General features: G+C 36.7%; 2 protein-coding genes across 8 annotated transcripts in view; both read left to right on the top strand.

Moving 5' to 3' along the window:
* The first annotated feature begins 97 nt into the window (after window positions 1–97).
* Window positions 98–2081, top strand: tmem69 (transmembrane protein 69). Its single transcript, XM_058778107.1, has 3 exons — window positions 98–234; window positions 423–472; window positions 693–2081. Exons 2-3 carry the CDS (start codon window positions 428–430, stop codon window positions 1401–1403), a joined length of 756 nt encoding a protein of 251 aa, XP_058634090.1. The 5' UTR covers window positions 98–234; window positions 423–427; the 3' UTR covers window positions 1404–2081.
* Window positions 2082–2723: 642 nt separating this feature from the next.
* Window positions 2724–18830, top strand: part of mast2 (microtubule associated serine/threonine kinase 2) — a 152718-nt gene continuing 136611 nt past the window's right edge. For 5 of the 7 annotated variants that reach the window (XM_058778094.1, XM_058778099.1, XM_058778098.1 and 2 more), the window contains exon 1: window positions 2724–3790. In XM_058778094.1, the coding sequence (XP_058634077.1) occupies window positions 3710–3790 (81 nt within the window). In that variant the 5' untranslated portion in view covers window positions 2724–3709. The remainder of the gene's footprint in view (window positions 3791–18830) is intronic. The other 2 variants (XM_058778095.1, XM_058778093.1) reach the window with 1 other exon arrangement.

Here is an 18830-nt window from a genome sequence, read left to right as displayed (position 1 = left end):
CTATCCATAAACGCCTAGTGTAGCTTTTTTATAATTACTGGTATGCTAAATTGTTTATAATCTAAATTTAAATACATGACCCTGGACACTTCCGTAGGACTTTTATAGGAACTTTCTGGGCTTTTTCGTGTTATGTTGTGTCTGCCTTCGCATCGCCACATGCCTTGTAATGACCTTCTGCTGACAAATAAAAACTCCTCGTTTTATTTTACGACAATATGATATGAAATCAAGGTATGTTTCATTATTTCTTAGACCGTTTACTGTCGAATCTGTTTCTGACAGATAAGCACTGCTTATGCTGGGTGCACAGTTAGCATGTTAGCTTTTGTAATATATAATTCAGTTCTGCTGCTTAACTTTAAACGGATCTGATTCAGATAGCACTGCAATGACTGACTTTATTATTATTTGAATTGCAGGTAAAATGTTGGCAAGTATAATCGGACGTCACATCCTTAGTAACTTTGGGGTGAGTGAAACATTTAACCAAAGAAAGGGACTTTGATTTGAACCCATCAGCTTTTGTTGTTCTCAGTCATAGTTTGTTGCACTTTCTATTTTTTTTATCTTATGAATAACAGTGCTTTCTGTTATAGACCTCCAACACGTGATGTATTTTCCATTGTTTATGGGAATTCTCATCAATACGTAATTGTTTTAACTGTCATTTCTTTCCTCCCTAATAACAGAGAATGCAGTGGAGTGGCCTCCTGCAGGTGTCCAGCAAGTTTGCCTGTTTAGGGCAGCGGACCACTCACTGTTCAACACTGTTTACTAGAGGTTTATATGGACAGCTGCCCCCAAGACATGTTGCTGGTTCTGTTCTGGGAGCCCAGTCATTTCACTGGTCTGCACATAGACTGAAGAAACGTCTTCAGGAAGAGAGTCCATCAAAAGAACTTGATTTGATTCGTTATGACATGAGAGACTTGAAGAAAGCTCCAAAGCCTGCCCTCTATCTCGGATTATCTGGTCTCATACCTTTTGTTTCCGCTCCTCTACTTATGGCTGTCACAGAGCTGTATCTTCCTGAAGTTGCATTTGCTCAAGTTGCATACGGAGCATCCATTGTTTCCTTTCTTGGTGGGGTACGCTGGGGTTTCGCCTTGCCTGCTGGGAGTCCAGCAAAACCTGACTGGCTCAATTTAGCCAACAGTGTGGTTCCCTCTCTGATTGCTTGGACAGCACTGCTTTTTTGCCATGACATTACACAATCTGCTGTGCTTGTGATAATGGGGCTTGGGATAGCATTGCATTATGACCTGTCCCTCCTGCCCACATATCCCAGCTGGTTTAAAGCCCTGAGGACTATCCTCACAGTTGTAGCCTTTTTCTCTTTGATAGGCACTATTGTAATTAAACAGTATTATCCTGAGAAGAAGTATTTCACCGATAAATGAACTATGTGTATTTATATTGTCAATTCATTAATATGAAATAAGTTAAAAGTGTCATCGTTGATAATATTTCACCATATTCTACATATCTAAAAGTGATTCTGGCTAGTTTTAAATTCTGATGACATTTGCTTCCTTTTTTTTAATAAAATATCAATTTTGTTTCCTGTTGCTGGAGGTTATTGGCCTTACAGATAAAATAGTTTTCCTCACTTTTAATATGTATTCACATACTGTATCAAGTTAGATTGTTTGAAGTAAAATAGAAAATAGACCATGGTGCTAAAAATGTTCAAATGTTTAAAAGTAAAATCTGTATTGTATTGAACAAGTAAACTTTCAGTTCTCAAAATTTCTAATTATTTCTCAGTTGTCTTGTTTATATTTTAAGGAAAAACATGAAATCCATATAGTACTGAGTTTTCATTTTAATACCTTTGCTCATTATTCTACATTACATGATGGCAATGATTAAACTTTAGTATAAAACTTCACTTTAAATTAGCGCTGTCAAATGATTCTTATGTATATATAAATACACATGCATGTATATATTTAAGAAAAATGTTTATATATTAAATATATTTATGTATAATAAAATATATAAAAGTATATGCATGTAAATATTTAAGAAATATATACTGTATGTGTGTATATTATATATACATAATAAATACACACAGTACACATACATATATTATGTAAACAAAAACTTTTATTTTGGATGCGATTAATCATTTGACAGCACTACTTTAAATTAAGATCCATCAAAATATATAGACTTTTTCTACATTCTATTCCAATTTATTGTGTCTTTCATGCCTTTTTTGTTTCATGCTATGACCTCCTACATCATTTATCTGATACAAACCTAAAACCCATATATTTTATAGCCTAAACTATTCAGAATCAAATACTCCCTACATTAACTTGCAAATTATTCCCCGTCATTTGACAAACTCATTCTATAACGTGGAGAACTTGTCATTGGGTATAATTTAATGAAGAATAAATAATAAAAAGAAATTAAACCTGCTACTCAGATGTGCTGAGACATCTTTTTTTTCTCAGTATATATCAATAAAAGACTTTCAGTTAATTTGTTTACCTTGTACTGTTTTATCTTTCAGTCTATAATGTTTATACAGAAGGAAAATGCAGTAATGGTTGTCAAACAAGACATACTTTCGTCTGCAGATGGCAGCAAAAACAAAGCCCGAAAACCGTGCTGTTAGCTTAACCCTTCTAAACCATTGGAGGAAACAACGTTCCCAGATCAGCCCTCTAGTGTATATGCAATGCGAGACATACAAACTGAACTCAGATCAGCGCTCCAGTGTATATACTTGGACTCTGCTCGAACAGACTGAACTCAGATCAGCACACTCACTTGATCCGAGCTTCAGGAAGCTGTTAGATTTCCTCCAACAAGAAAACCAACGACATGGACCGGCTCTGATTAGCACTTCTTTTCGCCACCGAGCCGTATCCCTTCACCGGCCGGGTTGACGTTTGGAGAAGACTGAGACTGGAGGAGCAAAGCGGAGCCTCGTGTCCCGCATGATAGAATGATCCGTGTCACAACAGAGCTCGCGCGCGAGACATGATGAACAGTTGAGCTCGCGCTGTGCAGTGGCTCCGCGGCAAAGTATCTCGTCAGTCAGGCAGTTGACTGGATGAACAAATCGCGTTTTCTAAGGCTTTTGTTTTTGTTATGGCCGAGATAACTCCGGAATGCTAAAGTATTAGTTTACAGAGAAGACACAATCCGCTGGCTGACTTGAAACTGCGGCAAACACGTTGGTAACGCCGCGTTATTCATCGTAATGGTGACCTGTCGTTATAATCTCACATTGACAGACGCGAGCCCGGCGAGTATATTTACACGTTGTTTTTAAACAGACACTTCATTTTTGTAAACCTGAAAGGCGTTTATTTTGCGGATGTTGTCAAACTTTATCAGCAAACAGCTAGCGAGCTAGCGAGTTCCGCCGGTTGATTTGCCGCGCTAAAACCGCAGAGTTTACGTAAAACTGAAGACAAAATAGTAACGTTATTGACTGAAAACTGACGGGCTGTCATGGCAACACGGGTTGTAACTTAAGGTCGAGACAGCAACACAGAAGCCACGGTGTCGAACCTGCTCTCACCATTGATTCTGTCTTTGTGTTTGTGGACCGAAGTTGAGGAGAGGTTTGCTCACCATGTATCAGAGCAAGGCTTGTTTCACCAAATAAATTCACTGACCACCGGATTCTGACACCGATATATTACTATTGTAGAGTATTACTCAACCTCCATCCATCAGAATGAAGAGAAATGAGAGCAAAAACAAAAGGAAACTCTGCACCTCTGAGCAGCGGGAGAGCAACACTGAAGGAAAAGACGAGGTGAGTGATCTTTCACTGGAAAGTTGATCCGTTTTAACAGTGATACTTTGCATGGTTATTTTAATATGCACGGTAAACATACCACAATACGAATGCAGACCTGGTGCATGTGACGCAGCTGCCCTGCAGGATGAGCGCAGTGCATGGATGCAGTCCATCCATGATGGATCTGTGTTTATAGATCAAGCACATTATTACATTGAAACTTTTCTTGCGAAGAACCATTATCAAGTGGTAATGTGAAGACAGAAGAGACATCCAGAGCAAGAGTGTAAAGAGATATATATACAATTGTTTTTTTTTTGTTTTTTCTGCTTGTGTGTGCTTAGTTGATTGATGATGATGACTAGCCTAAAGATATCCTTTTAATTTTGTTTAAATTATTTAAGACTGGTTTGTTTATTTACATTATTTTCCAGACTGGACTGAAATATTATTAACAAACAATACACACCCCAGTACATCAGAGTTTTGTGTGTTTTTGTATTGTGTATAATTAGCTTTGTACACTTGTTTGATTAAGTTTATGGGACTTGCTCAAGTTTATTACCCACATTATATTTGTTTTGCAAGAGTTTTATTGGCTCCTTGTTTTTGACAATTGATGTTCTGTTATCATTCATCAGGTGAGGGTAGAGGCATTGGGAGGAAATAAACAGAGAGTACTTCTACTTTGAAACAAGGACAAATGGACAAGTGTTTCCTAGTTTGAGCCACCAGTGCAAAAAATAAATAAAATTCTGTTTAAATTTTTATTCATTTAAAAAAAATAGTTGACTGTTTTCTCCTTTTTGTAGATCTAATAATTAAGTTAAATTATATTTGTTAATTTGGTAGATGCTTTTATCTAAAGTGTTTGTGTAATATAATGAGCAGTAATATAATGTAAGTGATTCATCCTAGTGAGGCTGTAAAATGAGATGTGATGCAATACATTGTTCCAAGATTGTTCCAATAAGTACAGACTAGACTAAAGTGAGAAGCAGTGAGATCATAACATAGCACTGGCTGCTCTCATTCTTGCCTTTTCTGAGCAGCAGTCTGGTTTGACCCTCTAGCACTCTCTATTCTAATTCTGTTTTATCTATTTGTTGACTTGACCCTCTAACACTTGCATTCTCTATTCGTTTTCTAACTGCTCTTTCTTAAAAAAAGGGCCTCTAACACTAGTCTTCTCTATTATTTTCTATTCTCTTTACTTGTTTTCTTTTTGATATATATATATATATATATAAAACCCTTGCTATGTGTACTGCATTAGGCTAACAGACATGTCATAGCACTTGCATATTATTGTTTTTTTGTTGGTTTCGATTGCTTATATTGTCATCATTTGTAAGTCGCTTTGGATAAAAGCGTCTGCTAAATGACTAAATGTCAAGCATTTTTTGTTTTTGAGTTATCAAAAGGTCAACCTTGTGTTCACTCTGGTATTTTTGCTCGTTTTTTGCCATTCCAGTCACATTGTAGTAAGAGGAAGTCAATGATTCAGTTAATGCTGCTCAGTGTTTTAAAAGATGAGATCATCAGTGGAGTGGTGCATTTCAGGTGAGCCATCAGGTTTCTTTCTAACCTGACCCAGTTGGCAGAGTGCAGTGATCATCTTTTTTTGGACTTTTGTGCAAAGTAAAAATCCTGTGTTTCCGTGTATTATTTTTTTTTAATGAACAGTGTTGCATGGCTTCTAAAAGTGCAAGTGGTATTAGGTTGCAACTTGGAAGACAAGATGCATGTAGAGTACAATAAAACTGACCAGTATTTTTACTTATAGTTTATTTTTTTTTAAATTGAGGTTCCAAAATGGGGGTTTTGCGGCAATGCCATAGAAGAACCATTTTTGCGTTCCCCAGAGAACCTTTCAGTCAGCCGTTCTTAAAAGAACCATTCTTTTATTAGTGTGCAGAACATTTAAATATTTTTTTAATACATTTTTTTTAAAGAACATTTTGTACAGTGAAAAGTTCTTTATGGAACCATCAATGCCATTAAAGAACCTTTATGTTTAAGAGTGTAAGATTTTTTGGGGAAAATGTTTTTACTGATGCATTAATCATCCTGCAGTAACAATTGATTTCCAACATGCCAGAAAATTAAAATGAAACAGAAAATCTCCTCCTATTGAGAAAGAGAGGAAAAAGAAAAAAAAGAAAGAAAAAAAACAATCCAGGCTTTAGGTTTATAGAAGTCTGGACATGGATTTTAAATTGTGATTATAGTTAATGAATTTAGTTTTAACAAAGAGGGTCCACTGTTCAAGTGATTGGTATTGCCATGAACTCCACTGCACCCTCTTGATTCTCTCTTTTGAATACTCTCCATGTGCAGTAAAGCATTTTATCCAATCCTATTTTACTATAATTCAGAATTGGAATGCACAGCTTAAGAGGTTTGGCTCATGTTTCTTCACAGGCACAGTTTTTTCCCTCTTATAACCTTTCGGTGGTGAGCTAAACATCTGTGGGATTCAGCTTTGTTTTAGGAGTTCCTCTCCCCGGTAGTGGTTGAACCACTTTATTGTAAAAGTTCTTTGACCAGCACAGATGGCTTGGACTGGTGCATAAAAGCAGTTACATAAGCAATTCCCAGCCCAAATCAGCTTTTCATCCTTGCATTTACTTGCATAAATATTTTTTTATCATTTGAGAAATGAACTGACATAACCGGACTTGGTTGGATAATGGAAAATGGGTTACAACATGTTGTTGATGTTACTGAAGACTAATTCCCGTTTGGCATGTAAGCTCTATGCTTAACACTTAACTAAAATGTTGGCTAAAATAAGCACGTGCTGTACTGTGAGCCTGTTTACATTGCTGTTGAGAGCTTTCTGTCTGTCCGGTGTTGCATCTGCATCACTAGAGGATGCGCCAGATATACTCACCAATTAGTTTGCAGTGTTTTACGGTAGTGTGCTCATCATTTAACGTTATGGAGAGTGCCCTTAAGTGACATAGCCTTGAATACTTCTGTCTTAGTTCATTAGAGAGCATTTGGATTATCCTTTAACTCATAGCCTTTATGATAGGGTGAATCTATAACTGGGAAATTGCTTCTGTGTATTTAATGAGTCAGTGAAGGGTTTCATCTAGACTAGAGCTACAACTCGAATTCCGGAAATGTTGGGACGTTTTTAAAATTTTAATAAAATGAAAACAAAAAGACTTTCAAATCACATGAGCCAATATTTTATTCACAATAGAACATAGAGAACATAACAAATGTTTAAACAGAGAAATTTTACACACTTATCCACTAAATGAGCTCATTTCAAATTTGATGCCTGTTACAGGTCTCAAAAAAGTTGGCACGGGGGCAACAAAGGGTTGAAAAGGCAGGACATTTTGAAAAGGTTCAGCTGGGAGAACATCTAGCAACTAATTAAGTTAATTGACATCAGGTCTGTTACATGCTATATAAGGGATGTCTTAGAGAGGCAGAGTCTCTCAGAAGTAAAGATGGGCAGAGGCTCTCCAATCTGTGAAAGATTGTGGAATACGTCAAATTGCAAAGGCTTTGCAAATCTCATCATCTACAGTGCATAACATGCCCGTGGTCTTCGGGCCTTCGAGCCCTCAAAGTTGACATTCTTGTTGGAAATCACGGACGCCGTGTCCTCCATGCTAAAGAGGAGGGAGACCTTCTAGCGTGTCATCAGTGTTCAGTTCAAAAGCCAGCATCTCCGATGGTATGGGGATGCATGAGTGCATATGGTATGGACAGCTTGCATGTTTTGGAAGGCACTATGAATGCTGAAAGGTATATAAAGTTTTCAGAGCAACATATGCTCCCCTCCAGTCTACATGTATTTCAGCAGGACAATGCAAAACCACATAAAGCAGCTATTACAACAGCATGGCTTTGTAGTAGAAGAGTCCGGGAGCTGAATTGACCTGCCTGCAGTCCAGATCTTTCACCTATAGAGAACATTTGGCGCATCATTAAACGAAAAATACGTCAAAGACCTCCACGAACTCTTTTGTTCGTGGTGGTAAAAAAATATTTTGGATATTTACTGCACTGTATGAACAAATGGATCTGATTTCCTCACTTCCACATTCCATATAAATGACACTGTGACATTCAGACCTAAATATTTTATTTGACAAACAAACCATGTTTGTGTTCAGTGTGTATTTACTAATGTGATCAAAAACTGCTACATTGATTTTAGAAGTATTGATAAATTGTCGTTTTTATTGAAAGAGATGGAGACACGCATGAGGCTGGGTAATGCAGGAAGATGCTGACTCTGAGAAGAAAGTGAGATCATTGTCCCTCCGCTGCATGCAGTTAGTCACGCAGCAGGGGTGTTTCAGTTCGTCTCACTCTGCTGTGCTCAGCCTTTATTTTAGAGGTGTTCGTTGGTCTCTGCTCAACCAAATTGGATCATTTAAAGACTGCATGAAATTAAAATAGGAGACTGTGGTCTTTAGTATAGCTCTATTGACATAATTTGAGGCCATCAATATGCTTGTGCACTCTCATAACTTGACAGTTACCCTCCTCTTATTCACCACGGTTGAATGAATAACGAATGCAAGATTATATACACGAATAAGTCACATCCAATATGGCTGAAAGAAAATTTGTTAATATTCATTTGTTAATTTTGTTAATAATCATCCATTTTACACACATAGTTTAGAAGACATACTTTAAAAAAAAAAGGCATTTTCAAAAAATTTTCACTACTTTTATAGTTTTGATTAGAATATAACTCGTCCAATCCTGCAGTTGCATATGGTCTGGCCACAAAGTGTCATATTTCAACACATATGAAGCCAAAATTGCACTCTTCTGCATATGCATGTTACCAGAACTCCACTTAGCTCCTGTACTACTTTCAAATAAACTGAATGACTTCTGATCTGTTCTTTTTTTGGAGATGGTTGAAAGGCAACTTAATTTCGAAAACAATTATAGCATTAACAAAAATTGCAATATAATTTCTTCCCTAGTTGTAATGGAGTTCGGTCTCCTGCATGGCACTGATAAACTGAGAGTGTCTTCAAAGGGAGGTAAATTATCTCTGAAGATCAGATGATTTTTCAGTTATTTATTTTTTTTTTTGTATGGTTAGATGTTTGTTGTATTCTCTTTGAGTCCTTTATCAGATGTGCAAATTAGGCATGAAAACAATGGCGAATGCCAGGTTTTATAGTATACATGCCACTGACCGCACTCTGCAGTCATAAATGACAGGAAATTACTGATGCATTTATGAGCCCTGAAATTTTATGGCACAGCTTTAGTACCACCGACCAGTCCATAACACATCACTAAACACCTCTCTGTTCTGTGCAGATGTTTAAGATGTTGAATGTGATCAATAAACAAAAGAACCCAACTGTCTTTTTTCTAGCCATAGCATAAAATAGTGAAGCATGCATTGTTTTTGCTCGTGGCGGTGCTGTCTGGTTGTGAATTGATGTTGGTGGTGTTACTGACAGGCCGACCTGAGGACATATCAATGCACAAGGCTGGGATTACTGGAGAATAGCATTGTAACATGAGGTAGGTCAGAAGAGGAAAAAGAATGAAGCAGGAGCCTGTGTATATACTAGGGAACATGTCAGAAAAAAAGCTGTTTTAATGCACTGGAAAGCACTTTGACTGTTCTACCAGTCACTAGAGAGGGGAGTGGTTCAATATTTTGTTGTGTAAAGGGCAAAGAGCAATTGAGTAAGTAGAATCAGATTTTTCCTTGTCATAAGGAAACCACTGTAATTCAAAGAAGTTAGGATTTTTGAGTGTCTCTAGTTCATTGATACTTTTCACCTCCTTAATAGGTCAAAAGGACCATCAGTAGTAAAAAACATTCTGGCATTCTTTGCTTTCCTGCTGAACAACAACAGGAAAGTGACAATTCACACAACTGCGTAGTGTTGTCATGTTACTTAAATTTCAGTAGATTGTAAACTGTCACTTTAAAACCGCAGCAACAATTTTGTCTGTTGACTGGAAAGTGCTCAGTTAATTGGTGTTATAAGGATTTGTCTTAATGCTTCTTTTAGACTTCAGGTCAAAGGTAATCTGCTAATAGGTAGCCAGAGTCTTTTGTGTTTCCCGAGGCAAACTAACCTATCCTCCATCTTCCCTTTCAACACAATGCCAAAGTAATGCCATGCAAAGACTTCTTAGAAGTATGGAGACATCCTCCAAATAATAATAATAATAATAATAATAACATATATATATATAAAGCACTCAAAAAAATCTTTCTGCGTGTTAATTTGTTTAATCCCCCCCCCCCCCCCCCCATTTTACTTTAATTCCCTCTGCTTTTCCTTTATTTTGTTCCTGCTCTTCTCTTACTTGGCCCTACCTAGGAAGCTTCTCCCTTCTGTTATCAGTCATTTATCAAAATTGAAATCTTTCCAGCACCATCATTATTATGGCTGAGCACACATTGTTTGAGCTGGTGGCACAGATGAAAACCACTCAGAGGCACAGCGACACGACAGCTTCCTTTATCCCTGAGTTTGCACAGTGTGTGTAATAAATTAAAATTCCTCTAGATTACAACCCTTGGCATTGCTTAATCCATGTTATAATAAGGCAAACACAGGTAGACTGAAGGCTCTAATTCTTTCGAGATGCAGGTTTACATACAGAATGAATATTACTAAAATGTTATCAGAGTATCGTATTTTAAACCTCAGTATCCTGATATTTTGAGGCAGTGTTTATAGACACCGATGAGTGCTATAATCTTCATTTATTAAATCTAGACAGTTTCGAGAGAGACATACGGCTGAAGTCTTTTATCTTTACTGAATTTGTTTTATCATTTCTTGTTGATTTAAAAATTAGTGCCTCAGTTCTCAACAATGTTACAATTGACCCGGCAGGATATATATGTCCCAACATTCATGGTTGTGGGCACGTGTGTATGTTTATGTGTGCAAATCTGTATTGATTGTGACCCTGCATTATAGAGTGTTTCTGGCAAGGCTGGAATTGATGCTGTCCACAGGCAGAATGTAATGATGCAGAAAAACAATAAGCTGACCAACCGACTCTGCACTGCGCAAAGAGTTCCTGAACACTGCAACACAAAAACAGCCTTAAAGTTTAAACCAGGGGAGAGAAATTAAAAAATGAATGGGGATAGTTATTGTATTTCTCCGATGCTTTCATCATAACACTCGTTGCACAATTCATCTCATCTATATTTCCCTACAAATGCAAAACACAATGATTCCAATTTCATAATTTTTTTTATACTGATTTCTATAATTGGGAATAAATGAAGCAGACCTATCAGCATTCAGAGACAACATTTTGGCTTTTGCTCTGGCATTGTTGTAAATAAAATGATTAAAACTGTCTTTTTTTATCATTATTTTTTTATTGCATTGACAATGTATCTTTTTTCCACCCACTATAAATTATAGATGATAGCAGAATGAAACTAATAATTTTAAATGAGGTAAATGTATTAATATTTTAAATAAAAATCATAAATCATTTTGTGTTAATATCTTAAGGTAACTTCGATAGAACTAAAATACACATTTGGTTAAATTTAAAAATAAAACTTTCTCTAAGAGGTCTGAATGTTGTCACTTTTTACAAAATGGGCTGCATTTTGCTCCACGTCAAAATCTGGGATTTTTGCCAAGTTTTGGGGTTAAAACAATACAGGGTGCCGCCAAACTCACATTTCGAGCTGTATTGTCATTTACTGTATGCTTCATTGACAATGTTAGTTTATGTAGAAGTTAGACTAATAGCCTCCTCCTGTTTGAATTCTGTATGTAAACAAGCACACAGGCTCACACACCCCTATTCTCACACACTTCGGCCGCACAGATGGATTTGGATAGTTTGATGTTTGTGTACAAATCAGATTAACATTCTGTTTGAGAACTGGGAACCACACACATTTACATGGAAAACATTCCCCTGTGTACATCAATCTTAACTGACTCTAAACTCAGTAGTCTTTGATGACCACAGGGAATAAACTAAAAGGATCAAGTACTGTATGTTATTTTGAGTAACTGTAAATGTGTAGATTAGCATCATCACCAGTGACATTGCTCTTTTCAGAGGCTTCATCTCAAAGGCTCATTCATTAAGTGTTCAGTGACACTCACTGTGTAGCAGAAATTGATCTTTTTATTAATCAGCTGCACTAAAAGATCAAGAATTAAAACAGAGCAGGCTTGACTAACTTAGGACCAGTTGCCAAATAACTCATTTTCATGGGCTTTGGCTGCAGCCATTGGACATGAACTGCTGAAGTGTTCGTTAAAAATTGGTGCTTGAAAAAGTCATTACACACTGTGTTTGGTGATTTAGGACAATGGACGTAAAATTTTATTGGATTGGATTTGATTATTGCTGAATGATAAAAATGCACTGCGGTAGTAGTTTGAGAATATTGCCCAAACAAATTATTACCAGCAGGGCCTAGTCAGCATGTCTGTTAAAATTCACTTTAATAATGCACTGCAATCCTACTGCATTTTAAATCCGCTCTTTTGCTAGACAAGTTGTGTTGAACTCATTGTTAAATGGTTATTTAGAACTCGTATTACATGATTAAAATTTTTTTTATATACATTTAGGTCTTTCTTTCTGTCTCTTTCTTTCTTTCTTTCTTTCTTTCTTTCTTTCTTTCTTTCTTTCTTTCTTTCTTTCTTTCTTTCTTTCTTTCTTTCTTTCTTTCTTTCTTTCTTTCTTCTTCTTTCTTTCTTTCTTTCTTTCTTTCTTTCTTTCTTTCTTTCTTTCTTTCTTTCTTTCTTTCTTTCTTTCTTTCTTTCTTTCTTTCTTCTTTCTTTCTTTCTTTCTTTCTTTCTTTCTTTCTTTCTACCCATAGAACCCCACCCAATACTTCAGCTATGCAGAGTAATGAATGCCGTAAGAATCTAAATTTCTTCTGGCTTATTAGCTCTCCTACCTGCTGTGTGTGTTCACCTCAAATTTAATATCTGGAGGCAAGAAGAGAGAAATGATGGGTGTGAGATTTAGCACTGAATCATTAAATGGAAGAGGCTTTGCTACATAGAATAAAAACATGCAAACATATTCACAAGTTCATAGCTCCAGTTTATGGTGTGAGGATTATATAGTTGCTCCTCCTGATGAGATGGTAAAGATGAGGTTTTTATTACCAGTGGGCATAATTTATGTGGAAATAGATCTGAATAGAAAATGATCATGTGCTATTTATGTTAATCAGTTTATGCAAAGTAAAATCCAATTTAATGGCTGGGTCTTCCAACGAGGTGCTAGATTGTGTGAGAGTCTGGAGTGTCACGCTCCATGGCCCTCTAATTACTGTGGAGGTTTTGAAGTTGCTCTTCTTTTTTAATCCCGTCGGTAGACCGAGATGGGGTGGGGTGGGGGAATCAAAACAAAACTGTCTTTTTTCCTGCTCACATTTTGCAGACACCATCACACCATATAGAGCACTGTTAAATTAATCTCTTAGAGAACAATTATGGTTCTCTCTTTTTAAAAAAATCCAGTTTCAAGATAAATCTAATTCATTTGTTTTTGAAATTGTTTTGCATTTATAGTACAGTGATTATTGCTTGCACATTATATTTCAACCATTTGGAATATTTCAAACATTCATATAGTGCCAGCATTATGTCTGCTTGTTTTCAGTTTTTTTTTTTTTTTTGGTTGTTGTTTTTTTACATCACCTACTCTAAAATTAGAATCTTTAGGAATTTTAAATTTAGAAATGTTATTAAACATTTGTACATCCAAAAGTTTGCTACGGTATAGCACAAAATATGTTAAAAAGTCAGGGTTTATTTATTTATTTTTTATAGTGCCTTCCCTAGTGAATGTGTTTCACACATTTTGAGGCATTTAAAGACAGTTTGATATGCTGATATTTGTCACAGTATTAATGGGGTTCAGCTGGCAGAGCTGCAGAGCCATCTCATTTCTGATTCCACCTCCAGCTGATGATCGCTTAGCTGAGAACCTCAGACTATTTGAGGTTAATGAAAAAAGATGCCGCAGCTATTGTCAAAGATTCTGATAGACGTGTAGCAAAATCCTTCAGAGGGAGACCTTTTCTTCGCATCTGTCAGTCGTCTAATTTAGTCCTTTTAAAATTCAGCTCTATGGAAAACAAAGCAATTACAGCATTTGAGTATGAATGGAAACATGCAGTTGTCTGTATTAATTGTTTGCTTGGCTTTATATGATTAACAGTGGACTAGACAAACACACTGACACCTTTACTGTTAAAAGACATTTCAAACTTTACATAGCAAATTAACCAAAAACCAAATTAACTACAATTATATATTTCTTATGCAGACTAATGTTGAAAATCAAGTACTGATCAAGGCAGATTGAGCTCCTGCAAACCCAAATGCTGTTACCCTAACAAACTGCATTCTTGGACCATTGTCCAGTGTTTGGAAGAGTTCTCTTGTGTCTAGTTCCCACTGTAATGAATCCGTTAGTCATTGTAGACAGCGATGCTGTGCTTATGGCTCAGACCTTTGAACTTTTCCCTTGATTAGCTCAGTGAAAGGGCATTGCTGTCAAGCACAGTGGGGAGCGAGCCATCCAAAGGTTTTTTTTACTTCTGGTAATGACCTGTGTTGGGCTTGTGGAGTCTCATCACATGTTGGGGAGTGATGCTCTGGGCTAAGTGTTTTGATTGGTGTGAAACTGCTGACCTCTCCAGCTAGCTGTATAAATAAATACTCATTGTTTTCCCATACTTTTAACAGTACACTGGACTGTGGATTGCATATTTTTTAGAAAGATGAGTCAATCTGTGCTTTGTGCCAATTCCAGGCGCCGAATGTCCTAAAGTAGCATCGTCCAGTACTGATATTATCTGAGGAGTAGAACGGGTTGTGGGATTGTTGTTGTGTTATTTTCTCACCAAAGATGCACGCTATCTATCCCAGCCAAAGAAAGATGGTAAGAACTACACTTTATTTAATACTACTGACAAGTTTTTTGATGCCGTTTATTGCTTTATCGTGTACCGTCTCAGTAACTGTATTAAAATTCTTCCAACCAATATTAGATTTCATTTTAATTGAAAACTATTTGTTAATAGTCACTTGATCTAGATTTGTTACCAAAAATACCAAACTGAAGATATGCCTTCAGTTGCTCTTAACATTGGCCGAATTAAAGGAACATTGGATGTTCATTGATTGCATGTATGAAATTGAAATTAAACAGATGATCGGTTTATATTTCTACTAATCCAGTGTTTCCCCTGCCATTATATTAGGGGGGTGCCCCCCCCCACACCTTATGTTATATATCTTATATTCTACTCTGTTCCTTTATTTACTCTGTAAATTCTACTAAGGGCTAATGAGCAATCTAGTTTTGTTCTTTTCTCCAGGACTGCTGGCTTGTGACATTTTGTTGTACTTAACCCTGTATAGGTCAGGGTCAGAGTGTGCATTTGGCAGAAACATTGATCATTTGAACTATGAAGGTATTTATGAAAAAAAACAGAATCCATTGCAGAGGATGTTTATGGTTTAGCATGAACTTTTCTCCCTTTTTAAGTTTGCAGGTAACATGAATTAGCCCATCTGTCAATATTATGGATAATATAGTCGGCATGTACCATGTCAGAGGGTTTTCTGACTGTGACCTTATCTCCCCCTGCAGGTCCCATAGGCTGTGCCTTACAGCGTTGTATTTGGGGCAGAATGGGCAGGGGCTTGTTGGTCTTGTTGGTGCTCCCTTTCAGCTGCAAGAGTCAGATTAGAGTTTCACCTAAAGCATTGGATTTTGAAATGTGAGGCATGCCCTTCATGCAATAGGCAGAGAGTGATAAATTCATAAATAATAATAATAATAGGGCTGTCAACGTTAATGCATGCGATTAATCTAAAAATTTTAACGTGTTAATATTTTTTTTAACGCAAATTAATCGTTTGATAAGGTTTGACCCCAACTTCTTGCCGTCATTGCAGTGCGGAAGGTCATCTATCATTGTGTGATAAGGGTACAGCGAACCAGTGTTGCCAGGGTCGCAGCACAATTGGGCTATGTTGAAAATACAGTCGCGGGAAAAAATTACAGAGCTGTGGGTTGTGTTTTTTTTAGGCTACTTTTATAATGTACTGCACCTGGTAACTTAAGAACGGAGAGGCGGTTGTAACATCACAAACAACGTGAGTTCCAACCAGAGCATACATGTTAAGGCTTTTACACAGCAGAAATAAACATGACAACAGCCACTATAGATTATATAAGATAATAAACACGCGATTACGATAGATATGGTTTGTATGTGATTTTCTTGAGAAATGTGTACATCTGAAATGCTCATTTGTGCAGCGATATAAAAGGCTATAAATAGCATATTTTAACAACAGTAAACGACCAAATTGCATTTTTCAGCAAAACGTTTGTCTTTCTGTGGCTCTAATAAAGTCTGTATACTTCATATAGAGAGCTGTAATACAGATCGCGCGTTCTCTTTCTGCTTGCTCTGTTTTTTTTAAACACCGAACTTCAAACTCATTTATGCCACATTGTTCATTCTTGAAGCAAACTTATGTCCGTTTGGTGATTAAATAAATTGTTTTATACCGCCACTTGATTTGAACGCAAAGCGTCTGGTGTGTGTGTGTGTGTGTGTGTGATACCTCTGAGTTCTCCTAGACGCAGCACTGCGTATTTGCCCGGTGTGTGACTAACTTTTTTTTTGTTTTTTTTTGTTGATTAGATAATTATCAAGTGTTAAAAAATAGAAGCAAATAAAGTGTGTGAGTACACATACAATATCCATATGCATGTAATTTTAATGCTATGGCCTTGTGTAGATATTTAAAGATGGCGATCTTTAAGCATGACTGTTGAAATTAAATGGTAACACTTAACAATAAGAATCTATTCGTAGCATTAAGGAAAACTGTAGAAGTATTGTTCCTTGTTAGTGTTTTCATTTCAACATTCACTATTAGCTACTAATAGGCTACATTTTTACATTTTAAAGTTTCTTCTTTTAACATTAGCAAACTATGAAATAACTTTAATGATCAATATAGTAAATAATATTAATATTTTTATTCATTTACAAAGTATGGTTCAGTACTGTTGCTGCTTTTTTTTTTTAAATAGTAAAGCACTAGCTCTCTTTCAGTATCCATTTTGAAAACTATCGGTTGATTAATCGGTATCGGCCAGTCTGGTCCAACCTAGCTATCGCAGAGTCCTGCACGGGTCCTGTTTGATAAGCCCGCACCCGCCCCGCACCCGCAGTAGTTAACCGAATACCCCACCCGTTATCCGACAGCAACACTAATTTAATTCCGGACCCGACCCGACCCGTTTGACATAAAAACCGCGACCCGAACCGCACCCGCATTAAATCTACATAAGGCAGACAAAAAAAACTTTATTTTATTTTTAATGTAACAAGCAATTAACAAGTCATTCTGAGTTAATGCGTTAATATTTTAATAATAAATAATAATAAATTTAATAATAACATTTAACACACGCAGCCCAACAAGTTAACAGAGAGAGAGAAAGCACCATTCAACGTGTAAACAATAAAAAACTATTGCGGACTATAGCTTTTATTCAAACTGTGAATAGATTAACTACAGAAAAGCGAGCAAAGAGCGCTGCCTTTAATATAATCACTAGACCTACAGCTGTCAATCAATGTCAATACAGCTGTCGATTGGCTACAGTGCGCAGTGTTTGCAAATCCCGCTGTAGAAGCAGGTCTTCAGACAGAGCTCGCGAACACAAGCACGGGACAATTTGAAAGGAGCTGCCTATCAGCGTGTACTGGATTAAGTCGAAATAGTCTTGGTTGTAATTGTACCCGCAACCCGCCCGTGCCTGTCACCAGTCCGACCCGCACCCGCACCGCACCCGACACGTCAATATTATTCCACCCGTTACGTCAATTTTTGCGGTTCACCCGTCGGGTACCTGCGGGTACCCGCCCGCGTGCAGTACTCTGAGCTATCGGTATCAGTAAAATCCACTATCGGTCGACCTCTAGTTCTGAGTAAAAGTGTACTATTAATCTCATAAATTGTCTTATGTTGGATGATGTTAATTTTAGCTCTAATGCACCTGCAGAACAGGTCCAATTCTTCTTTACAATGCATTTTGTCATAATACTTCACATAAGGTTGTAAGAAATGTTTTGTTGTATTTATTTAGAAATACTTTTGATAATAGTTTGGTAAATGTATACTGGGATTGAAGCGATGTGGCTTGGTAAACGTTTTATTGCCAGTATAAAGGCTGATAATGGCTGAATAAAAACAAAAGAATAATAAGGATTATGTCTCATACCTGGCGGAGGTGTGAAAGGTTCTGTTTCCTTAAACTAGTTTGTCATGCATTTCTTTTTCAACACATTTACAGGTAAATCCTATTATTTTAAATTTGCAATTAATCATGATTAATCACAGTCCATGACTGTGATTAACGCGATTTGAATTTTTTAATCGATTGACAGTACTAAATAATAATAATATTGTTGTTGCTGTTATTATTTATTGATCAAATCAAATTATATAATTTTTGTATATAAATAATTCAGATTATTAATAACTACTTCTAATTGCATAAATAATAAGCAAATATATGAATGTGTGGGGGAGAAAATGAATGCCAGTTGCCATCATGCTTTTCTCTCTTTTCTGCCCCAAAAGATCAGTTCCTGTCCCTTGTATGTGTGGCCGGATCTTTATTAATCCCTTTTAAATGACCTCTGAGCTCAAAGGCCATCTTCCTCAGTTGTGTTTCACTCCTCAGAGAGTTTCAGATGTGGGTGATGCGGCTAAACTTGAGGCTTGCCTTCCGGGATATCATATCCCTGTAATGTTGTACAAAGCATTGCAATGTCCCAGCTTAATCCTGGAACTCCACTTATTCATCTGTAGAGCTTCTAATGATAGGATTGTCTCCTTTCAAAACATGGGTGCAGCAGTTCTGCGCATGGACTGGCCCACATGGACAGAATGCCGTAGTTTGCCATAGAGTTGGAAACAGACAGTGTTCCTAAAATTCCTTAAGTGCTTGTTCAATAAATATTGTGTCTAATTTGATG

This window comes from Onychostoma macrolepis, chromosome 06, assembly GCF_012432095.1.
Source record: "Onychostoma macrolepis isolate SWU-2019 chromosome 06, ASM1243209v1, whole genome shotgun sequence".
Taxonomy (NCBI): Eukaryota; Metazoa; Chordata; class Actinopteri; order Cypriniformes; family Cyprinidae; genus Onychostoma; species Onychostoma macrolepis.
This window is presented reverse-complemented; position numbering and strand designations above follow the sequence as displayed.